The 25,897-nt window shown below is 44.4% G+C and overlaps 1 protein-coding gene across 2 annotated transcripts in view; it reads right to left on the bottom strand.

Annotated features, from left to right (window-relative positions):
* LOC135567186 (zinc finger and SCAN domain-containing protein 21-like) overlaps window positions 1-25,341 on the bottom strand; it is a 37,919-nt gene extending 12,578 nt beyond the window's left edge. Inside the window, exons 1-4 of one of the 2 annotated variants that reach the window (XM_065014615.1) lie at window positions 23,127-25,323; window positions 22,582-22,679; window positions 22,280-22,457; window positions 14,861-15,741 (exon numbers count right to left, since the gene is read on the bottom strand). In XM_065014615.1, coding sequence (XP_064870687.1) covers window positions 15,554-15,741; window positions 22,280-22,457; window positions 22,582-22,679; window positions 23,127-23,349 — 687 coding nt within the window. In that variant the 5' untranslated portion in view covers window positions 23,350-25,323 and the 3' untranslated portion in view covers window positions 14,861-15,553. Of the gene's footprint in view, window positions 1-14,860; window positions 15,742-22,279; window positions 22,458-22,581; window positions 22,680-23,126 lie in introns of those variants that run through there. The other variant, XM_065014614.1, reaches the window with a different exon arrangement.
* Between the last annotated feature and the right edge of the window lie 556 nt (window positions 25,342-25,897).

Here is a 25,897-nt window from a genome sequence, read left to right on the forward strand (position 1 = left end):
AAGGAGACCTGGAGGGCGGTCCAAGAGTCATTACGCCAAGCGAGTATAAGGCAGAAGAAGAGCGCTGACCGTCACCGCAGTGAGGCCCCGTGTTTGCACCTGGGGACAGGGTCTGGCTCTCGACCCGAAACCTGCCTCTCCGCTTGCCCTGCCGGAAGCTGGGTCCGCAGTGTATAGGGCCATTTAAAGTCCTGAGGAGAATAAATGAGGTTTGTTATCGATTATTACTTCCTTCGTATTATCGTATTAACCCCTCATTTCATGTGTCTCTTCTCAGGCCGGTGGTAGCTGGTCCTATGCAGGAAGATGAAGTTCCGGAGGTTCCTCCGCCCCCTCTGGACATCGAGGGGTCCCCGGCGTACAAGATACGAGCTATTCTGGACTCGAGACGCCGGGTGAGAGGCTTGCAGTACCTTGTTGACTGGGAGGGGTACGGTCCGGAGGAGAGGTGCTGGGTCCCGGTGAGGGATATTCTAGACCCATCTATGTTGAGTGAATTCCATCGCCTCCGTCCGGATCGCCCAGCGCCTCGGCCCCCGGGTCGTCCCCGAGGCCGGCGTCGGCGCGCTGCGGGAGCTGCGCGTCAGGAGGGGGGTACTGTCACGAATATTACCGAAGGTGACTCCCCTTCTTGTTCGGGTGGCGCTCGGCGGTCGTCGTCGCCGGTCTACTAGCTATCGCTGATCCGTTGTTCTGTGTTCGTTTAGTTCTGTCTAATTGGTATCACCTGTTTCTTGTTTGGTTGTTAGGATAGGGTTATATATAGTCTGTTCAGCCCGCTTCTGTTTCGTGCGGGCTTGTTCTCCTGTTTCTTTGTTTGAGTGTATTTTGTTGGCATTTGGGTTTCACGCTGTCCGTTTATATTTCTGTTCATTTGTGTTTCCACTTTTGTACATGTTATGTTTCCAGGACATTTAAGCGTGTTGTGTTTCCCACATCCTTTGCTCTCTGCGCCTAACTCCACACCTCTTCACTCATTTACACGTAACACAAATTAGCTCCATAATATCGACAAAAACATGGCAAACGTTGTTTAGAATCAATCCTCAAGGTGTTTTTCTAATATCTATTTGATAATATATCCGTCGGGACAATTCCTTTTTCTCTAGGACCGATTGGAGTAATGGCTACCTCTGCACTTTACGCGAGAATCTCTCTCGGAGCCACCATGTGACCACTTACGCAATGTGCCCCCATACGGCTATTCTTCAACAGAAATGCGTAAAACTACGTCACAATGCTGTAGACACCTTGGGGAATAGGTAGAAAGCGTAAGCTCGTTGATGGTCTATTCAAAGCCATATAGGGAGTCATTGGAACGCAGCGGTTTCAAAACCTGAGGCACTTCCGGATTGGATTTTTCTCAGACTTTCGCCTGCAACATCAGTTCTGTTATACTCCCAGACAATATCTTTACAGTTTTGGAAACGTTAGAGTGTTTCCTATCCAAAGCTGTCAATTATATGCATATTCTAGCATCTTTTCCTGACAAAATATCCCGTTTAAAACGGGGACGTTTTTTTCCCAAAAATGAAAATACTGCCCCCTAACACCAAGAGGTTTTAAGGTAATCAGAAATATTTAGGACTAACATATTCCTTGACACCCATTCTGAAACTAACTGCAGCTCTATGTTAAGTGTTGCAGTCATTTCAGTCGCTGTAGTAGCTGACGTGTACGGTGTTGAGTCATCCGCATACATAGACTCACTGGCTTTACTCAAATGTCATTGGCATGTTGTTGGTAAAGATTGAAAAAAGTAGGTGCCAAACAGCTGCCCTGGGGAATTCCTGATTCAAACTTGATTTTGTAGCTCTGGGGCGGCAGGTAGCCTAGTGGTTAGAGCGGTAGGCCAGTAACCGAAAGATTGCTGGATCGAATCCCCGAGTTGACAAGGTAAAAAACTCTGTCGTTCTGCCCCTGAACAAGGCAGTCGTAGGCCGTAATTGAAAAAAATAATTTGTTCTTAACTGACTTGCCTAGTTAAATAAAGGTGACATTTTAAAATAAAAACTCTTTATCCACAATATAGCAGGGGGTGTAAAGCCATACGTTTTTTCAGCAGCAGGCTATGATCGAGAATGCCAAAAGCTGCACTGAAGTCTAACAAAACATTTTCACAATCGTTTTTGTCTAGATGTGACCATCCCTTAAAGCCATGCTCTATAAAATACAAATAATCCTGTAAACAATAGAGCAAATGCATCACATGGAAATAGCACTTGAATATCTGTCGTGCTATACACTGAGTATACAAAACATTAAGAACACCTGCTCCTTCCATGACATAGACTGACCAGGTGAATCCAGGTGAAAGCTATGATCCCTTACTGATGTCACTAGTTAAATCCACTTCAATCCGTGTAGATGAAGGGAGGAGGCCGGTTAAAGAAGGATTGTTAAGCCTTGAGACAAATGAGACATGGATTGTGTCTGAGTACCATTCAGAGGGTGAATTGGGAAGACTAAATATTTAAGTGCCTTTGAACGGGGTATGGTAGTAGGTTCCAGGCGCACCGATTTGTGATTTGTTTTCCAACTCAACAGTTTCCCATGTGTACCAAGAATGGTCCACCACCGTAACAGGGGCGGTCAGTGCCGTTTAAGATGAGGGAGGACCATTTTGTTTTTCATGGGCATGGCCTTATTTCTACTACAGCATGTTGGATGACTGTCATTCATATTCCATTCACCCTGTTCAACATAACAGCGATAGGTCTAGGATACTACATTATACTCACATTTTCCCTATACCCATCATGAGGTAGCTACAACCTAGTCGATGAATGAAAGTTCACAATGTAGGTGCACACAGGTTGAGAGAAACATTTAAGGTGACAGACAGTGACACATTCAATACCACTCTCACCTGCTGATCTAGGATGTAATCATTAGTCCAGCAGTTGCAAACGAGAGTTTCTTTTGAACAAATTCAGGTATGTTTATCGCTGTTTTGTTCCGTTTAAGAAATGTTTTTCAACAGAATCTTCGGAATGAATACACCCCTGATCATGTGTAAACACAGTTCACTTTCATTACAGCCACGTTGTAGTCCTTCTCTCCTCCTCTCACCTTTTCCCTTCGCTCCTGGACTTCAATGCACATCAGCTGATGTGACCAGGTGAAAAAAAACTTTTCCAAAACCTCGTAGGTTTGTATTGAAGTCAAAATACTCAGAGGAGAAATGGAAACTCGCTGTTCTCCAGGCTACACCATGGTGCTACCCTACAGAATGCTGCTGAGGCTACTGTAGACCTTCATGTTTTAATCAATTATTTGGTGACGTGATTATATTTAGTCGCCTTCCTCCTCTGAGGAGCCTCCCCTTCCTTCTCTCAGGAGCCTCAGGAGCCCCCTCCTCCTCTCAGGAGCCTCCCCTTCCTCCTCTCAGGAGCCTCCCCTTCCTCCTCTCAGGAGCCTCCCCTTCCTCCTCTCAGGAGCCTCCCCTTCCTCCTCTGAGGAGCCTCCACTGCACCCAAAGGACATCCAGCCAACTTGACCCAATTGTGGGAAGCATTGGAGTCATCATGGGCCAGCATCCCTGTGGAAAACTTTCGACACCTTGTAGAGTCCATGCCCCGACGAATTGAGGCTATTCTGAGGGGAAAAGGGGAGGGTCCAACTCCATATTAGGAAGGTGTTCGAAATGTTTGGTATAATCAGTGGATACATCTGCCATTTAGCAGACACTTTTATCCAAAGCGATTTGCAGTCATGTTTGCAAACACTTAACATATGGATGGTCCCAGGAATCAAACCCACTACCCTGGTTTAACAAGCACTATACTCCACCAACTGAGCTACAGGACCACAAGGAATGATCAAGGAATGACGCAGATAAACACACACAGCCTGAGTTTCAAAAATATAATTGAATCAAAGACCGTAACATTGAAACTGACATACTCCATCTTAGATGTGGGCCGATTAATTAGGGCCGATCTCAGGTTTGGTATTTTTGGGCGGCGATTTTGCAGATTTTTTTTACACCTTTATTGAATCTTTATTTAACTCGGCAAGTCAGTTAAGAACGCATTCTTATTTTCAATGACGGCCTTGGAACGGTGGGTTAACTGCCTTGTCCAGGGGCAGAACGCTAGATTTTCACCTTGTCAGCTCGGGGGATCCTGCCTTGCAACCTTACAGTTAACTTGTCCAACGCTCTAACCACCTGCCTCTCATTGCACTCCACGAGGAGCCTGCCTGTTACGCGAATGCAGTAGAAGCCAAGTTAACACCATCCAGTCCCAGCCTTCAGCTCCATTCAACCCCTCCCATCTGTCTCTAAACACCACTCAGTCCCTTCAGCTCCATTCAACCCCTCCCATCTGTCTCTAAACACCATCCAGTCCCTTCAGCTCCATTCAACCCCTCCCATCTGTCTCTAAACACCATCCAGTCCCTTCAGCTCCATTCCATTCAACCCCTCCCATCTGTCTCTAAACCATCCAGTCCCTTCAGCTCCCTCCCATCTGTCTCTAAACACCATCCAGTCCCTTCAGCTCCATTCAACCCCTCCCATCTGTCTCTAAAACCATCCATCCATTCAACCCCTCCCTTCTGTCTTCACCATCCAGCTCCATTCAACCCCTCCCATCTGTCTCTAAACACCATCCAGTCTCTCCATTCAACCCCTCCCTTCTGTCTCTAAACACCATCCAGTCCCTTCAGCTCCATTCAACCCCTCCCATCTGTCTCTAAACACCATCCAGTCCCTTCAGCTCCATTCAACCCCTCCCATCTGTCTCTAAACACCATCCAGTCCCTTCAGCTCCATTCAACCCCTCCCATCTGTCTCTAAACACCATCCAGTCTGTCTTAAACAGCCCCATTCAAGCTCCATCTGTTCAACACCATCCTGTCCCATCAGTCCCTTCAGCTCCATTCAACCCCTCCCATCTGTCTCTTAACACCATCCAGTCCCTTCAGCTCCATTCAACCCCTCCCATCTGTCTCTAAACACCATCCAGTCCCTTCAGCTCCATTCAACCCCTCCCATCTGTCTCTTAACACCATCCAGTCCCTTCAGCTCCATTCAACCCCTCCCATCGGTCTCTAAACACCATCCAGTCCCTTCAGCTCCATTCAACCCCTCCCATCTGTCTCTTAACATCCATATGGGATTTATATTTGCCATATATATTTTAACTGTGCTGTTGCTTCACAAAAGTACTCAACTTTTCGATTCTCATAGTTTCTACAGATTGTAAATTAAAGATAAACATTTTTGTTAAAATAATTATAATATTATTGATTGATTGAATAGGACTTTTCAAATGACCCAGTATTGCCATCTGCAGCGTTAGTTCTAGGTAAATGTTGCAATTCTTCAGCGATTCCTGGACCTGTGACCAACAACGAGCTACATATGGACAGTACCAAAATAAATTATCTAATGACTGCCTCCTCGCAGCAAAATCTGCAGAGCTGGGAAGATTGTATCCCCATATATAACATTATATTGGTTGCATAAATGTTGTATAATAATTGAAGCTTTGAATCCGGCGTCATTTTGCGTGTCAATTCATAAACCATGTGCCATGGAATCAGTACAATGAAAATCTCTTGCCAACTATTTTGAAATTGATTTGGCACAGCTGTCAGTTGTTTGGTCCTTAAATGGAACTGGTAAACATTTCTATTTATCACAATTTGGTCCTTAGTGCAGGGCCGACAAGTTCCTGTTCTACAGTCTTGTAAAGATAGGGTGGTTGACTGGGACAGGCAATGTAACATCCATAATGTTTTATGGAAAAGGTTTTTGTAAAACATGCACCTTACATCAGATCATCTTGAAACTTTCTCTCTAAAGCTAACTTTCATCAAGGTTTTATATGGTCTGTTTTTGGTTTCTCTCTAAATCTAACTTTCATCAAGGTTTTATATGGTCTATTGGCTTCTCTCTAAAACAAACTTACATCAAGGTTTTACATGTCAACTAACAGAACTGTCTACTGTGTTGGAAATATACCAGTCTATCTTCATGTCAACAAACAGAGCTCTGCTGGTTTTCCTGGTAACAGACACCAGTCTATCTTCCTGTCACCAAACAGAACTCTGCTGGTTGTCCTAGTAACAGATTCCAGTGGGCAGATCTATTTTATTTGTTCAAACTACAGCACTTACTTTGATGTGTCAAATCTGATCCTTTCTTCTCTTCTCCTCCTCTCACAGTTCCACTCAGCCCCGTTGTTTTCCTGCAGTCCACCAGCAGCACAGACAACCTCTTCATACCCAGCAGTAACGTGCTACCAGGAGAGGCACGACACAGGGACTCCGGGAGGGCGGAAGGGCTAGCGTTGTCCTGGTAACCATAAAGAGGGGACACAGACACATATCATTATGGATGCTGATGTCACTGTTGTCATAAAGTGCCTTACAGAAACCCAGCCCCCGATAGAGAAAGCTGTATGCTAGAGCAGACCAAGCTGTACCATCTGGTGTTCTGATCTGGAGAGACTCTTCTCCTCGTCAGCATCAGGATGTTGAGGCTCCCCAGAGGATCCACGATAGTCATGTCTCTCTCCTGTTTGAACGAGAACATCAAACAGATGGTGAACTTATTACCATCATCAATTATTACTGTCTATTACAGTCATAGGGTCTTATCAGAGGCATTAATATCTCTAAATTAATTGGGTGCCTTTTGTGTCCCTTTGATATTTTAAGTATAAATTATGCTCCATTATTACATTTTGAAAGCCTGTTATATATAATTAAATCTCATTTAAAAGTCCCAAAAATATATGTAGCAATGACAGATTGACCCTTTAACAATTTATATAGTACTGAACATCACATTGAAGTGAAGAACTTAAGTAGAATGCCCCTTAAAAACCACACATTAGTTCAACAACTGCATAGTTTGTGCCTCTGTTTTTAAGACAGTACTCACTGGTGTTAATCTGATATTCTGTCTCCTCCTCTTTCACTCCCAAAACGTCTTCCTCCTTCACCTTTACTGAGATAGAACATTTTAGAGAGGAAGAGGATGCTTTCTCTTCTTTCCCTATAACAGCCTCCTCTTCCATTCTGAAAGGTTCTTTCTCTCCTTTCACTGTAATATCCTCCTCTTCGTCTTTCACGACAATGTTCAGCGCCAGAGCTTCTTTCTCCGGACAGCAGACATCCTCTTCTTCAGCAGGGGATGAGTAGTTTAATGAGCTCATGGTCAGGGATGTTAGCTAGCTAGTTAGCATTAGCGAATAGCCTAGTGCTAGGCTCAGTATCAATCTTTAACAAATTTGCAAATTGAACAAGCACATTTGGTTCAAGTTAAGGTCAACTGAAATGTGTTTTAAACACTGCGATTAGCTAATGCACATTAACATGGCCTGAAACGTCAATCTTTCAGTTTTATGTTGTCGAGCAAGCTATCGAGGTGGTTGAAAGAGTAGGCGCTTTGTTGTTCCTGAAGAAGCGTCCGTCCAGTCCATTATACGTCACGCTAGACGCATCACCTGAAAGACGCTCATCGCCATCTGCTGGCTGGAGTGGGTAACGCAGTTTGGAAACAATAGTTACAACACTTTTTGTATTTGAAAGAACGTCATCATTATTTAACAATAAGCTGATATATATATTTTCTCTTACGTCTAACAAGTAATACTTTTTACTGTACACAGACGTAGAAGCGTAATATGAATATGTAGATGATGCATAAATACTTCCATGAATAGGAAGTGTGTTTATACATATTTACTAGATGTGTTTATACCATACTTTTTATCTAGATGTGACCATACTATTCCCTTAAAGCTACGCTACAAAGCTACAACAGGTGTAGACATTACCGTGAAATTCTTAATGACAAGCCCTTAACCAACAATGTAGTTAAGAAAAATAAGAGGTAAGAAAAAAGTTACACAATAAAAAAAAACTATACCGTGGCTACAGAGTCAATGTGGAGGCTATATACAGGGGTACCAGTACAGAGTCAATGTACAGAGTCAAGGCTGTATACAGGGGGTACCAGTACAGAGTCAATGTGGAGGCTGTATACAGGGGTACCAGTACAGAGTCAATGTGGAGGCTATATACAGGGGTACCAGTACAGAGTCAATGTGGAGGCTATATACAGGGGTACCAGTACAGAGTCAATGTGGAGGAGGCTATATACAGGGGTACCAGTACAGAGTCAATGTGGAGGCTATATACAGGGGTACCAGTACAGAGTCAATGTGGAGGCTATATACAGGGGGTACCAGTACAGAGTCAATGTGGAGGCTATATACAGGGGGTACCAGTACAGAGTCAATGTGGAGGCTATATACAGGGGGTACCAGTACAGAGTCAATGTGGAGGCTATATACAGGGGGTACCAGTACAGAGTCAATGTGGAGGCTATATACAGGGGGTACCAGTACAGAGTCAATGTGGAGGCTATATACAGGGGTACCAGTACAGAGTCAATGTGGAGGCTATATACAGGGGTACCAGTACAGAGTCAATGTGGAGGCTATATACAGGGGGTACCAGTACAGAGTCAATGTGGAGGCTATATACAGGGGTACCAGTACAGAGTCAATGTGGAGGCTATATACAGGGGGGTAGTCCAGGCTATATACAGAGTCAATGTGGAGGCTATATACAGGGGTACCAGTACAGAGTCAATGTGGAGGCTATATACAGGGGTACCAGTACAGAGTCAATGTGGAGGCTATATACAGGGGTACCAGTACAGAGTCAATGTGGAGGCTATATACAGGGGTACCAGTACAGAGTCAATGTGGAGGCTATATACAGGGGGTACCAGTACAGAGTCAATGTGGAGGCTATATACAGGGGGTACCAGTACAGAGTCAATGTGGAGGCTATATACAGGGGTACCAGTACAGAGTCAATGTGGAGGCTATATACAGGGGTACCAGTACAGAGTCAATGTGGAGGCTATATACAGGGGGTACCAGTACAGAGTCAATGTGGAGGCTATATACAGGGGGTACCAGTACAGAGTCAATGTGGAGGCTATATACAGGGGTACCAGTACAGAGTCAATGTGGAGGCTATATACAGGGGTACCAGTACAGAGTCAATGTGGAGGCTATATACAGGGGTACCAGTACAGAGTCAATGTGGAGGCTATATACAGGGGGTACCAGTACAGAGTCAATGTGGAGGCTATATACAGGGGTACCAGTACAGAGTCAATGTGGAGGCTATATACAGAGGCTATATACAGGAGGTACCAGTACAGAGTCAATGTGGAGGCTATATACAGGGGGGTACCAGTACAGAGTCAATGTGGAGGCTATATACAGGGGGTACCAGTACAGAGTCAATGTGGAGGCTATATACAGGGGTACCAGTACAGAGTCAATGTGGAGGCTATATACAGAGGTAGGCCAGTACAGAGTCAATGTGGAGGCTGTATACAGGGGGTACCAGTACAGAGTCAATGTGGAGGCTATATACAGGGGGTACCAGTACAGAGTCAATGTGGAGGCTATATACAGGGGTACCAGTACAGAGTCAATGTGGAGGCTATATACAGGGGTACCAGTACAGAGTCAATGTGGAGGCTATATACAGGGGGTACCAGTACAGAGTCAATGTGGAGGCTATATACAGGGGTACCAGTACAGAGTCAATGTGGAGGCTATATACAGGGGTACCAGTACAGAGTCAATGTGGAGGCTGTATACAGGGGTACCAGTACAGAGTCAATGTGGAGGCTATATACAGGGGGTACCAGTACAGAGTCAATGTGGAGGCTGTATACAGGGGGTACCAGTACAGAGTCAATGTGGAGGCTGTATACAGGGGGTACCAGTACAGAGTCAATGTGGAGGCTATATACAGGGGGTACCAGTACAGAGTCAATGTGGAGGCTATATACAGGGGTACCAGTACAGAGTCAATGTGGAGGCTATATACAGGGGTACCAGTACAGAGTCAATGTGGAGGCTATATACAGGGGTACCAGTACAGAGTCAATGTGGAGGCTATATACAGGGGGTACCAGTACAGAGTCAATGTGGAGGCTATATACAGGGGGTACCAGTACAGAGTCAATGTGGAGGCTATATACAGGGGGTACCAGTACAGAGTCAATGTGGAGGCTATATACAGGGGGTACCAGTACAGAGTCAATGTGGCTGTATACAGGGGGTACCAGTACAGAGTCAATGTGGAGGCTATATACAGGGGTACCGGTACAGAGTCAATGTGGAGGCTATATACAGGGGGTACCAGTACAGAGTCAATGTGGAGGCTGTACAGAGTCAATGTGGAGGCTGTATACAGGGGTACCAGTACAGAGTCAATGTGGAGGCTATATACAGGAGGTAGGCCAGTACAGAGTCAATGTGGAGGCTGTATACAGGAGGTACCAGTACAGAGTCAATGTGGAGGCTGTATACAGGAGGTACCAGTACAGAGTCAATGTCAATGTGGAGGCTGTATACAGGAGGTACCAGTACAGAGTCAATGTGGAGGCCTATATAGTCAATGTGGAGGCTGTATACAGGAGGTACCAGTACAGAGTCAATGTGGAGGCTATATACAGGGGGTACCAGTACAGAGTTAGTGTGGAGGCTGTATACAGGAAGTACCAGTACAGAGTCAATGTGGAGGCTATATACAGGAGGTACCAGTACAGAGTCAATGTGGAGGCTATATACAGGAGGTACCAGTACAGAGTCAATGTGGAGGCTATATACAGGAGGTACCAGTACAGAGTCAATGTGGAGGCTATATACAGGAGGTACCAGTACAGAGTCAATATGGAGGCTATATACAGGGGGTACCAGTACAGTGTCCATGTGGAGGCTGTATACAGGAGGTACTAGTACAGTGTCAATGTGGAGGCTATATACAGGGGTACCAGTACAGAGTCAATGTGGAGGCTATATACAGGGGTACCAGTACAGAGTCAATGTGGAGGCTATATACAGGGGTACCGGTACAGAGTCAATGTGGAGGCTATATACAGGTGGTACCAGTACAGAGTCAATGTGGAGGCTGTATACAGGGGGTACCAGTACAGAGTCAATGTGGAGGCTGTATACAGGGGTACCAGTACAGAGTCAATGTGGAGGCTATAAACAGGGGTACCAGAACAATGTCAATGTGGATGCTATATACAAGGGGTACCAGTACAGAGTCAATGTGGAGGCTATATACAGGGGTACCAGTACAGAGTCAATGTGAAGGCTATATACAGGGGGTACCAGTGCAGAGTCAATGTGGAGGCTGTATACAGGGGTACCAGTACAGAGTCAATGTGGAGGCTGTATACAGGGGGTACCAGTACAGAGTCAATGTGGAGGCTGTATACGGGTACCAGTACAGAGTCAATGTGGAGGCTATAAACGGGGTACCAGAACAATGTCAATGTGGATGTTATATACAAGGGGTACCAGTACAGAGTCAATGTGGAGGCTATGTACAGGGGGTACCAGTACAGAGTCAATGTGAAGGCTATATACAGGGGGTACCAGTGCAGAGTCAATGTGGAGGCTATATACAGGAGGTACCAGTACAGAGTCAATGTGGAGGCTGTATACAGGAGGTACCAGTACAGAGTCAATGTGGAGGCTGTATATAGGAGGTACCAGTACAGAGTCAATGTGGAGGCTGTATACAGGAGGTACCAGTACAGAGTCAATGTGGAGGCTATATACATGTGGAGGCTGTATACAGGAGGTACCAGTACAGAGTCAATGTGAAGGCTATATACAGGGGGTACCAGTGCAGAGTCAATGTGGAGGCTATATACAGGAGGTACCAGTACAGAGTCAATGTGGAGGCTGTATACAGGAGGTACCAGTACAGAGTCAATGTGGAGGCTGTATACAGGAGGTACCAGTACAGAGTCAATGTGGAGGCTATATACATGTGGAGGCTGTATACAGGAGGTACCAGTACAGAGTCAATGTGGAGGCTATATACAGGGGGTACCAGTACAGAGTCAATGTGGAGGCTGTATACAGGAGGTACCAGTACAGAGTCAATGTGGAGGCTGTATACAGGAGGTACCAGCACAGAGTCAATGTGGAGGTTATATACAGGAGGTACCAGTATAGAGTCAATGTGGAGGCTATATACAGGAGGTACCAGAACAGAGTCAATGTGGAGGCTATATACAGGAGGTACCAGTACAGAGTCAATGTGGAGGCTATATACAGGAGGTACCAGTACAGAGCCAATGTGGAGGCTATATACAGTAGGTACCAGTACAGAGTCAATGTGGAGGCTATATACAGGAGGTACCAGTACAGAGTCAAGTGGAGTCACAAATACAGGGATGCCAAGATTGTAGTGTTATACCCAAGGCGGCTTGAGGCTATAATCACTGCCAAAAGTGCTTCAACAAAGCACTGAGTTAAGGTTCTGAATACGTATTTAAATGTGATATTTCAGTTTAATATTTAAATGCATTTGCAAACATTTCTAAAATCCTGTTTTTGCTTCGTCATTATAGGGTGTTGTTGTGCAGATTCATGAGGAAAACCTCCCAATTGAATCAATTTTAGAATATTCCAGTAAATTCAGGAAGTAAACTCAATTCTCTGCTATGGTTTTCAATGAGGAAAATGTGGAATTTGGTTTACTTTCTGAATTGACTGGAAATTAAATGGATTTGACTCCAAACCTGGTTTTACTACAAATCTGTCAACGTCATCATTTAGTCAATCGATGTTATAACGCATAAAGCTCACAGATGTGCTTGTTCTCATTCAGAGTAAATTATTCTAATTGAATAAAACAGAATTAAACAAATCAAATGTATTATGCACCTGAATAACTTCAACAACCTGGTTGATTCTCTGGTTGATTCTCTGCTCAACAACACTGATCGCGCCAAACTTTGCTGTGTGTCCAGGCTGTCACTTCTCTCATCAGCTACTAACACCAGTGCTGCACCGTTGTCCTTGAGAGACTGGATGACGGCTTCCTGCTCCCTCTTCCATAGTGGGAACACTGATGGCTCAACATGGTTTTCTGAGAGACTGGATGACGGCTTCCTGCTCCCTCTTCCATAGTGGGAACACTGATGGCTCAACATGGGCTTCCTGGTTATGAAAGAAAGTGTGGTGGTCAATGGTAGCCTCTCCCATTGTTTGAAGCAGTTGTAGTCTTTGTTGGCATGTATCCAGACCCCAGAATGGTAGTAGAAAGGAGCCTGTTCCCCGCATGCTTCCTCACAATCATTGTCTGGATCGACCACTCACCCACCTGACCACAGGACCAGTATTGCTGTCTGATCTTCATTCCTACAGTCTTCATCACCATCCCTGGAGTCTCTTCACTGTCTGATCTTCATTCCTACAGCCTTCATCACCGTCCCTGGAGTCTCTTCACTGTCTGATCTTCATTCCTACAGCCTTCATCACCGTCCCTGGAATCTCTTCACTGTCTGATTTTCATTCCTACAGCCTTCATCACCGTCCCTGGAGTCTCTTCACTGTCTGATTTTCATTCCTACAGCCTTCATCACCGTCCCTGGAATCTCTTCACTGTCTGATTTTCATTCCTACAGCCTTCATCACCGTCCCTGGAATCTCTTCACTGTCTGATTTTCATTCCTACAGCCTTCATCACCATCCCTGGAGTCTCTTCACCGGGTAAGTATAGATAGTATAAGAAACCTCTCCCATTCTATTGTCTATTATCTTTGTTTAGAAATAGTCATTTGTGTGACCTAATTATTTTCCCTACAATTTATTTTAAGGATTTAGAAATATAGAAATGGTAGAACGAGGAATGTCAGAGTCTGGAATATAAATAAATACAATTTGTTTAAAATGTATATGTTGGTGTATCTAGACATTATGGACCGTATATGAATATAAAAGGTGTGTACAGTAGTAGTTATATAGGATGAGCCTTGACTAGAATACAGGGTGGAGTACTGGGTGGTAGACGGCTAGAAACAGTGACTAAGTTCAGGGCAGGGTACTGGGCGGAGGCTGGCTAGAAAAGCCCCTCTGTCAGATATAAACCATCAGAGTGGGAAACCAACTGACATGGAAACAATGGAGCAAATGTATCACTATCAGAGGGGTGTATTATGACATCATATAGAACTACTCAGACATTCCAAATCAGGCTTCATCCACATCATGAAGGTGGATATTGATCCAACCATTTCAGAAGTAATGACCGGGCTGACGGAAACAGGATATGCCTGTACACTTTTATAAATGCTGACAGACGATTTGTTACTCCGTTTGACAATTTGTTTGTCTTTTTGTGTCAGTAAAAATGTCTAAGTGAGAAATGGCTGTGGAAACTCCTTAATGATAACAATCACATCTTAGTTAACTTGGAGTCACATGATATGTTGTGTGGTCCTCCCACTATGACTTGAGAAACCATGTAGTTTATTAGGCTACAGATGAAATAAGTTATGAACTTCACAGGGTGGTGAAAGTGCATGTGATGAGCTTGATGCTCCTTTCCAATACATTTTGAGGTTCTTATTCTGGTGACATGATGATCGATGCTTGGTTGCCATTTGACAAATAAAATAATAATCTCATCATTCGGGTAACAACGTTTATTCAACCAGTGGGAGGCTTGTAAATGCCACCAGGCAAGTCGAAAGAGGAACTCTTCATTGAGACAATAAAACACAGCAATCCATGGGCGAGTTGTGGTGGATATTATAAAATAAGGATCTGCTGGAGTCCAAGTCAAACCAAGATTCTTTATTTCTGAGCTCAGAGAGAATAACAGAGTTACACAGCGCAGTGGAGACAGTCTGAATTCCTGAAGCATTGAGTGATGACACACCCAGATAAACACACAGAGTTTAAAAAAGGACAATTTAAAAAGAAGGAACCTGATCTTTATATTCAAACTGACATACTCCATATTCAATTCATGTTTTCTAATAAAAACAAACAAATATATGTTTGAGTATACCCTGTACCATTTAATTTCATATGGTAAAGACAGGTAAACACATTGTCAGTCAACAATATAAGACAACGGGAGCACTGTGTATGTTCTCTGATGAATTTTAAGTCCATGTGATGTGAAATATCAACATACACGCTAAGATAATTAATTTATCTCTCCTGTGTGGATTCTCTAATGACGTTTTAATGACTGTTATGAGTAATATGTTTTCCCACAGTTTGAGCTTTTCTAAGCCTTCTCCTCTGTGTGCAGTCTAATGTGTTCTTTCAGGCTTCCTAAATGGGCAAAAGCTTTGCACCCTGGGAGGAGTGGTAAGGCTTCTGCCCTGTGTGTATTCTCTCGTGAGCTTTCAGGTTCTCTTTCCGGTTGACACTCTTTCCACACTGGGAGCAGTGGTAAGGCTTCTCTCCCGTGTGTATTCTCTCATGCCGTTTCAGCTCCCCTGACTGGTGTAAACACTTTCCACATTGGGAGCAGTGGTAAGGCTTCTCTCCTGTGTGTATTCTCTCATGTTGTTTCAGGTACCCCAAACGGACGAAACACTTTCCACATTGGGAGCAGTGCTAAGGCTTCTCTCCTGTGTGTATTTTCTCGTGTTGTTTCAGGTGTCCTCTCAGGGTGAAAAACTTTCCACATTGGGAGCAGTGGTACGGTTTCTCTCCTGTGTGTATTCTCTCATGTTCTTTCAGCATCCGGAATGGTTGAAACACTTTTCACATTGGGAGCAGTGGTAAGGCTTCTCTCCTGTGTGTATTCTCTCATGAGCTTTCAGTTGTGCTTTCTGGTTACAACTCTTTCCACAGTGGGAGCACTGGTGTCGTCTTGCTAGTTTGGACGTCCCTGGCTTTGGTTCCTCCGAGTCTGGTCTTTCTCCTGCCAAAGACAGTGTTATTTTTAAATAGAGACCCGAATGAAACCACATGATAAAACAACCTTGCTACGAGGGTAAATCCTAAATCAGATCTCTCAATAACCTGAGGCCAGTTTTAACAATCTTAGTGTGATTTTAAAACAAATGTAGAGCTTCCTGGTAATTACTGCTATGTTTACATTACTTATTTTATTCATCCTGTTTTACAAGTCAGAACACAAAAAACGAAACAGTTCTTGGACACTAAAGACACAGACGTTGCTGGATTCCTATCAAGCAGGTGGTTCTAAATACAGTATATCACAAAAGTGAGTACACCCCTCACATGCTGTCCCCTCAAAATAACTCAACACACAGCCATTAATGTCTAAACTGCTGGCAACAAAAGTGAGTACACCCCTAAGTGAGAATGTCCAAATTGGGCCCAAAGTGTCAATATTTTGTGTGGCCACCATCATTTTCCAGCACTGCCTTAGCTCTCTTGGGCATGGAGTTCACCAGATCTTCACAGGTTGCCACTGGAGTCCTCCTTTCTTGTGCATCATCTTTAGAAGAGGCTTCCTTCTGGGACGACAGCCATGCAGACCAATTTGATGCAGTGTATGGCGTATGGTCTGAGCACTGACAGGCTGACCCACCACCCCTTCAACCTCTGCAGCAATGCTGGAGCACTCATACGTCTATTTCCCAAAGACAACCTCTGGATATGACGCTGAGCACGTGCGCTCAACTTCTTTGGTCGACCATGGCGAGGCCTGTTCTGAGTGGAACCTGTCCAGTTAAACCGCCGTATGGTCTTGGCCACCGTGCTGCAGCTCAGTTTCAGGGTCTTGGCAATCTTCTTATAGCCCAGGCCATCTTTATGTCGAGCAACAATTATTTTTCTCAGATCCTCAGAGAGTTCTTTGCCACGAGGTACCATGTTGAACTTCCAGTGACCAGTCAGTATGAGGGAGTGTGAGAGCGATGACACCAAATGTAACACACCTGCTCCCCATTCAGACCTGAGCCCTTGTAACACTAACGAGTCACATGACACCGGGAGAGAAAATGGCTAATTGGGCCCAATTTGGACATTTTCACTTAGGGGTGTACTCACATTTGTTGCCAGCAACATTATTATTTTTTTTTTTGCCATAATATGGACTTGGTCTATTACCAAATAGGGCTACGCACTTTTGTTGCCAGCGGTTTAGACATTAATGGCTGTGTGTAGAGTTATTTTGAGGGGACAGCAAATTTACACTGTTATACAAGCTGTACACTCACTACTTTACATTGTAGCAAAGTGTAATTTCTTCAGTGTTGTCACATGAAAAGATATACCCAAATATTTACAAAAATGTGAGGGTGTACTCACTTTTGTGATATACTGTATATAACTTTCATAGCTGTATGATACACCACTATTGTAAAGTGGCTGTTCCACTGGATGTCATAAGGTGAAAGCACCAATTTGTAAGTCGCTCTGGATAAGAGCGTCTGCTAAATGACTTAAATGTAAATGTAAATGTATACAGAATGTGACCTACACACTTCCTTAAACATCAAATAACTAACTAACTAATAACTAACAACTAATAACTAAATAACTAACGCTCTTATCCAGAGCGACTTACAAATTGGTGCTTTCACCTTATGACATCCAGTGGAACAGCCACTTTACAATAGTGCATCTAGGTCTTTTAAGGGGGGAGGGGGAGAAGGATTACTTTATCCTATCCTAGGTATTCCTTAAAGAGGTGGGGTTTCAGGTGTCTCCGGAAGGTGGTGATTGACTCCGCTGTCCTGGCGTCGTGAGGGAGTTTGTTCCACCATTGGGGGCCAGAGCAGCGAACAGTTTTGACTGGGCTGAGCGGGAACTGTACTTCCTCAGTGGTAGGGAGGCGAGCAGGCCAGAGGTGGATGAACGCAGTGCCCTTGTTTGGGTGTAGGGCCTGATCAGAGCCTGGAGGTACTGAGGTGCCGTTCCCCTCACAGCTCCGTAGGCAAGCACCATGGTCTTGTAGCGGATGCGAGCTTCAACTGGAAGCCAGTGGAGAGAGCGGAGGAGCGGGGTGACGTGAGAGAACTTGGGAAGGTTGAACACCAGACGGGCTGCGGCGTTCTGGATGAGTTGTAGGGGTTTAATGGCACAGGCAGGGAGCCCAGCCAACAGCGAGTTGCAGTAATCCAGACGGGAGATGACAAGTGCCTGGATTAGGACCTGCGCCGCTTCCTGTGTGAGGCAGGGTCGTACTCTGCGGATGTTGTAGAGCATGAACCTACAGGAACGGGCCACCGCCTTGATGTTATTTGAGAACGACAGGGTGTTGTCCAGGATCACGCCAAGGTTCTTAGCGCTCTGGGACGAGGACACAATGGAGTTGTCAACCGTGATGGCGAGATCATGGAACGGGCAGTCCTTCCCCGGGAGGAAGAGCAGCTCCGTCTTGCCGAGGTTCAGCTTGAGGTGATGATCCGTCATCCACACTGATATGTCTGCCAGACATGCAGAGATGCGATTCGCCACCTGGTCGTCAGAAGGGGGAAAGGAGAAGATTAATTGTGTGTCGTCTGCATAGCAATGATAGGAGAGACCATGTGAGGTTATGACAGTGCCAAGTGACTTGGTGTATAGCGAGAATAGGAGAGGGCCTAGAACAGAGCCCTGGGGGACACCAGTGGTGAGAGCACGTGGTGAGGAGACGGATTCTCGCCACGCCACCTGGTAGGAGCGACCTGTCAGGTAGGACACAATCCAAGCGTGGGCGGCGCCGGAGATGCCCAACTCGGAGAGGGTGGAGAGGAGGATCTGATGGTTCACAGTATCGAAGGCAGCCGATAGGTCTAGAAGGATGAGAGCAGAGGAGAGAGAGTTAGCTTTAGCAGTGCGGAGCGCCTCCGTGATACAGAGAAGAGCAGTCTCAGTTGAATGACTAGTCTTGAAACCTGACTGATTTGGATCAAGAAGGTCATTCTGAGAGAGATAGCAGGAGAGCTGGCCAAGGACGGCACGTTCAAGAGTTTTGGAGAGAAAAGAAAGAAGGGATACTGTTCTGTAGTTGTTGACATCGGAGGGATCGAGTGTAGGTTTTTTCAGAAGGGGTGCAACTCTCGCTCTCTTGAAGACGGGAGGGACGTAGCCAGCGGTCAGGGATGTTGTTGATGAAGGCGGAGATGGTCTGAGAAGTAGGAGGGATAAGGTCAAGCGGGCAGGTTGATGGTCTGGAGAAGATGTCATCTGGAGAGAGGGGGAAAGGGTCAGAGCACAGGGTAGGGCAGGTTGTTTGACTTAGCAACGAGGATCGGATGCGTCGACCTTCTTTTCAAAATGGTTGAGATGTCATCAGGAGGGGGAGAGGGGGGAGGGGAGAGGGAAGAGGTGGCAGAGCACAGGGTTAGGGCAGATGCTTGAGCAGAAGTGGCAGCAGCAGAGACAGAGGTTTGAAAATGTAGCAAGGAGGGAGGATCGGATGCCAGGTCAGTCGAGTTTTCCTCCATTTCCGCTTGCCTGCCGGAGCCCTGTGAGCTCGCAATGAGGGGAAGGTGAGGGGAGGTGAGGCCTGGAGGAAGGGGACAGAGAGAGTCAAAGGAAAGAAAGGGAGGCAGAGGAGGGTTGAATGCAGTCAAAGGTTGGAGAAGGTTTGAGCAGGGAGAGTAGGATGGAAAAGTCGGGCCCAGAACTGTGAGTGGGAAGTGTTGGATGGTGAGCCGTCCTAAAGATGAGGTCGTGGCGATTGCCTGCCTTGTGAGGAAAGGAGGAGTGGAAAGAAGGAGGCAGAGAGGAATGAGCTTATCAAGTCCTCAGGAAAGGAGCAAGGCATCAAGCTCATTGATGAACTCTCCGAGGGAACCTGGAGGGCGATAAATGATAAGGATGTTAAGCTTGAAAGGGCTGGTAACTGTGACAGCATGGAATTCAAAGGAGGCGATAGACAGATGGGTAAGGGGAGAAAAGAGAATGACCACTTGGGAGAGATGAGGATCCCGGTGCCACCACCCGCTGACCAGAAGCTCTCGGGGTGTGCGAGAGCACGTGGGCGGACGAAGAGAGAGCAGTAGGAGTAGCGGTGTTGTCTGTGGTGATCCATGTTTCCGTCAGAGCCAAGAAGTCGAGGGACTGGAGGGAGGCATAGGCTGAGATGAACTCTGCCTTGTTGGCCGCAGATCGGCAGTTCCAGAGGCTACCGGAGACCTGGAACTCCACGTGGGTCGTGCGCGCTGGGACCACCAGATTAGGGTGGCCGCGGCCATGCGGTGTGGAGCGTTTGTATGGTCTGTGCAGAGAGGAGAGAACAGGGATAGACAGACACATAGTTGACAGGCTAGAGAAGAGGCTACGCTAATGCAGAGGAGATTGGAATGACAAGTGGACTACACGTCTCGAATGTTCAGAAAGTTAAGCTTACGTAGCAAGAATCTAATTGACTAAAATGATTAAAATGATACAGTACTGCTGAGGTAGGCTAGCTGCGTTGTTGACACTACCCTAATCAAGTCGTTCCTTTGAGTGTGAAGTTTCTACAATGCTGCTTTTCGGGGGCTAGCTGGCTAGCTAGCAGTGTTGGTTACGTTACGTTGCGTTAGGAGAACGACAATAGCTGGCTAGCTAACCTAGAAAATCGCTCTAGACTACACAATTATCTTTGAAACAAAGACGGCTATGTAGCTAGCTACGATCAAACAAATCACACCGTTGGGACTGTAATGAAATTAAATGAAAATGTGATACTACCTGTGGAGCGAAGCGGAATGCGACCGGAATGCGAAAGTTCTATTCAGTAGACGTTGGCTGGCTATTGGCTAGCTAGGAGTGTCTCCTACGTTAAGGACGACAAAATAGCTGGCTAGCTAACCTCGGTGAATTAAGATAATCACTCTAAGACTACACACTCTAACTACACAATTATCTTGGATACGAAGACAGCAAAGACAACTATGTAGCTAGCTAATACTACACTAATCAAGTCGTTCAGTTGAGTGTGATAGTTACTACAGTGCTACGGTAGCCGGTGAACGTATGCTAGCTGGCTAGCTGCTAGGCAGATAGGAGGACGACGAAATACGATAATAACGCAATTATCACTCTAAGACTCCACACTCTAAACTACACAATTATCTTGGATACGAAGACAGCAAAGACAACTATGTAGCTAGCTAACACTACACTAATCAAGTCGTTCAGTTGAGTGTGATAGTTACTACAGTGCTACGGTAGACGGTGAACGTGTTGGGCAGATAGGAGACGACGAAATACGATAATTACGCAATTATCTTTGATACAACGACGACTATGTAGCTAGCTAAAGACAAGGCAAATAGGAATGGCAATATCGGCAATATCGGCTGCTATTATCCTCAATTTTCCATCCACGTTGTCAGACACCAGTGACTTGTCATTGTTGATTTTATTTGCGCAAAATTTCATTGAAGATGCTCCAAAGATTTTTACTATCATTCTTCATGTCATTTATCTTTGTTTCATAGTGTACTTTCTTCTTTTTATTCAGTTTAGTCACATGATTTCTCAATATGCAATAGGTTTGCCAATCAGTTATTCAGCCAGACCTATTTGCCATCTTTTTTGCGTCCCTCTTCATCATACCATTTTGTAATTCCTCATCAATCCACATGGAATTACCAGTTTTTACAGTCCTTTTCTTAATGGGTGCTGCTTATTAGTAACTGGGATAAGCAGTTTCAAATGTGTCAAGGGCAGTGTCTGGTTGCTCATCATTACACACCAAGGGCCAACAAATATTATTTACATCAACAACATAGGAATCACTACAAAAAAATGTATGACCTCTTATACACAATATTAGGCCCAGCCTTTGGAACTGTGGTTTTCCTAGACATGGCTACTATATTGTGATCACTACATCTGATGGATCTGGATACTGCTTTAAAACCCATTTCTGCAGCATTAGTAAAGATATGATCAAAACTCATTGATGATTTCATTCCTCTACTGTTTGTAACTACCCTGGTAGGTTGATGGATAACCAGGTTGCCAGCACTGGTTACAGTTTGAAGCTTTCTCTTGAGTGGGCAGCCTGATCACAGCTTTCCTCCAGTATTAGTTAATTAACAGTGTCTTGAGTTTAGTTTGCCTGTTTCTACAGTCTTGTAAAGATAGGGGCGTTGACTGGGACAGGCAATGTGACATCCATAATGTTTTAAGGAAAAGTTTTTGTAAAACAAGCACCTTACATTGGATCATCTTGAAACTATCTCTCCAAAGCTAACTTTCATCAAGGTTTTATATGGTCAATTGGTTTCTCTCTTTTCATTGGGAGAATCCTTTTTCAGTGTTATAATATTCATGACATCCATATACACCAGTCTATCTTCCTGTCAACAAACAGAACTCTGCTGGTTGTCCTGGTAACAGACACCAGTCTCTCTTCCTGTCAACTAACAGAACTCTGCTGGTTGTCCTGGTAACAGACACCAGTCTCTCTTCCTGTCAACTAACAGAACTCTGCTGGTTGTCCTGGTAACAGATTCCAGTGGGCAGATCTATTTAATTTGTTCAAACTAAACTACAACACTTACTTTGATGAGTCAAATCTGATCCTTTATTCTCTTCTCCTCCTCTCACAGTTCCACTCAGCCCCGTTGTTTTCCTGCAGTCCACCAGCAGCACAGACAACCTCTTCATACCCAGCAGTAAGGTGCTACCGGGAGAGGCACGACACGAGGACTCCGGGAGGGAGGAAGTGCTAGCGTTGTCCTGGTAACCATAAAGAGGGGACACACAGACATATCATTATGGATGCTGATGCCACTGTTGACATAAAGTGCTTTACAGAAACACAGCCCAGACCCAGATAGAGCTAGACCAGACCAAGCTGTACCATCTGGTGTTCTGATCTGGAGAGACTCTTCACTGCCTCGTCAGCATCAGGATGTTGTTGAGGCTCCCCAGAGGATCCACGATAGTCATGTCTCTCTCCTGTGTGAATGAGAACATCAAACAGATGGTAAACTGATGACCATCTATTGCAATCATAGAGTCTTACAAGAGGCATGCATATGTCTAAAATGGCCACTTTCATCATGATTTCCTAAAATAGTGTTTGTGACGCAAATGTTAAAGGGTCGTTCCACGAAATGGGTGGCTTTTGCGTCCCTTTGTTATTTTAAGTAGAAAATATGCACCAATATAGAATTTTAAAAGCCTGTTATATTAGACGAGGGGAACTTTAATATAGACCACATGGAGAATTCAATACATCGAATTGAAAAGTCCCAAAAATATATGAACCAATGGCAGATGACCCTTTAACAATTCCTACAGTACTGAACAACATATTGAAGTGTATAACTTCAGTAGAATGCCCCTTAAAACCCCACATTCAATAACTGCATAGTTTGTGTCCCTGTTGAAGACAGTACTCACTGGTGTTAATCTGATATTCTGTCTCTTCCTCTTTTCCTCTCACTCCCAAAACGTCTTCCTCCTTCACCTTTATTGAGATAGCATCATCTTCCTCTCTAAACGGTTCTTTCTCTTCTTTCACTATAACAGCCTCCTCTTCCTCCTTTTTCATTCTGAAAGATTCTTTCTCCAAACAGCAGACCCCCTCTTCATTAGCAAGGGAGGAGTAGTTTAGTGAGCTCATGGTCAGGGATGTTATCTAGCTAGCTAGCATTAGCGTGTAGCCTAGTGCTAGGCTCAGTATCAATCTTTAACACGTTTGCAAATTAAACCAGTTGATACGTCAAACGAAACTTGTTTAAAACACTGAGGTTAGCTAATGTACATTAAAACAGCAGACCTCATCTATAGCAGGGGATGAGTACTTTAATGAACTCATGGTCAGGGATGTTAGCTAGCTAGTTAGCATTAGCGACTAGCCTCGTTCCTGGCTCAGCATAAATCTTTAACAAGTTTGCAAATTAGGTTACAGTTAACCAGTTAATACGTCAACAGAACTGTGTTTAAAACACTGAGATTAGATCATGAACATTAAGATGGTCTAAAGCGTCAATCTTTCACTTTTATGTTGGCTAGCAAGCTACCGACGTGGTCGAAAGAGTTGGCGCCTTGTTGTTCCTGAAGAAGCGTCCGTCCAGTCCATTATACGTCACGAAAGAAGAGTCAACTGAAAGACGCCCATCGCCATCTGCTGGCTGGAGTGGGTAACGCAGTTTGGAAACAATAGTTACAACACTTTTTGTATTGGAAAGAACGTCATAATTATTGAATAATAAGCTGATACATTTTCTCTTCCAAATAATACGTTCCTGTACACAGACGTAGAAGCTCAATATGAATATGTAGATGATGCATAAATACTTCTATGAATAGGTAGTGTGTTTATACACATTTACTCTGTTCATTTTTCACAACATTTTTGTCTACATGTGACCATACTCTTCCCTTAAAGCCACGCTCTATAAGATACAAATCATCCTGTAAACAACAGAGCAAATGCATCACATGCAAATAGCACTTGATCATCTGTAGTGCGATACACTGAGTCTAGAAAACATTAAGAACACCTGCCCCTTCCATGACATAGACTGACCAGGTGAATCCAGGTGAAAGCTATGATCCCTTACTGATGTCACTAGTTAAATCCACTTCAATCCGTGTAGATGAAGGGAGGAGGCCGGTTAAAGAAGGATTGTTAAGCCTTGAGACAAATGAGACATGGATTGTGTCTGAGTACCATTCAGAGGGTGAATTGGGAAGACTAAATATTTAAGTGCCTTTGAACGGGGTATGGTAGTAGGTTCCAGGCGCACCGATTTGTGATTTGTTTTTCCAACTCAACAGTTTCCCATGTGTTCCAAGAATGGTCCACCACCGTAACAGTGGCCGTAACAGTGGCGGTCAGTGCCGTTTAAGATGAGGGAGGACCATTTTGTTTTTCATGGGCATGGCCTTATTTCTACTACAGCATGTTGGATGACTGTCATTCATATTCCATTCACCCTGTTCAATGTAACAGTGATAGGTTTGGACTACTACATGATACTAACATTTTCCCTATACCCATCATGAGGTAGCTACAACCTAGTCTATGAATTAAAGTTTACAGGTGCACACAGGTTGAGAGAAAAATTTAAGGTGACAGACAGTGACACATTCAATACCACTCTCGCCTACTGATCCAGGATGTAATCATTAGTCCAGCAGTTGCAAACGAGAGTTTTTAAAAACAAATTCAGGTATGTTTATACCTGTTTTGTTCCGTTTAAGAAATGTTTTTCAACAGAATCGTCGGAATGAATACACCCCTGATCATGTGTAAACACAGTTCACTTTCATTACAGCCACGTTGTATTCCTTCTCTCCTCCTCTCACCTTTTCCCTTCGCTTCTGGACTTCAATGCACAACACATCAGCTGTATGTGACCAGGTGAAAAAAAACGTTTCCAAAACCTCGTAGGTTTGTATTGAAGTCAAATTACTCAGAGGAGAAACGGAAACTCGCTGTTCTCCAGGCTACACCATGGTGCTACCCTACAGAATGCTGCTGAGGCTACTGTAGACCTTCATGTTTTCATCAATTATTTGGTGACGTGATTATTTTTAATATAGTTTTATCTAAAAAGGATTAATATTTTTTACATGTTTTATCATTTTTATTTTTATGAAAACCACAATCAATCATAATCACTAGTTATAACTACACATGGGTGATGATATTACTAGTTTATCTAGCATGTCCTGTCGATGCGGTGCGTATCGTTGCTCCAATGTGTACCTAACCATAACACCAATGCCTTTCTTAAAATCAATACACAGAAGTATATATTTTTAAACCTGCATATTTAGCTAGAAGCAATCCAGGTTAGCAGGCAATATTAACCAGGTGAAATTGTGTCACTTCTCTTGTGTTCATTGCACGCAGAGTCAAGGGTAGATGCAACAGTTTGGGCAGCCTGGCTCATTGCGAACTAATTTGCCAGGACTTTAAGTAATTATGACATAACATTGAAGGTTGTGCAATGTAACAAGTATATTTAGACTTAGGGATGCCAGCCTTTAGATAAAATACCGAACGGTTCCGTATTGCACTGAAATAATAAACGTTTTGTTTTCGAAATGATAGTTTCCATATTCGACCATATTAATGACCAAAGGCTCGTATTTCTGTGTGTTATGTTATAATTAAGTCTATGATCTGATAGAGCAGTCTGACTGAGCGATTGTAGGCA

The sequence above is a fragment of the Oncorhynchus nerka genome, unplaced genomic scaffold (assembly GCF_034236695.1).
Source record: "Oncorhynchus nerka isolate Pitt River unplaced genomic scaffold, Oner_Uvic_2.0 unplaced_scaffold_2431, whole genome shotgun sequence".
Lineage (NCBI taxonomy): Eukaryota > Metazoa > Chordata > Actinopteri > Salmoniformes > Salmonidae > Oncorhynchus > Oncorhynchus nerka.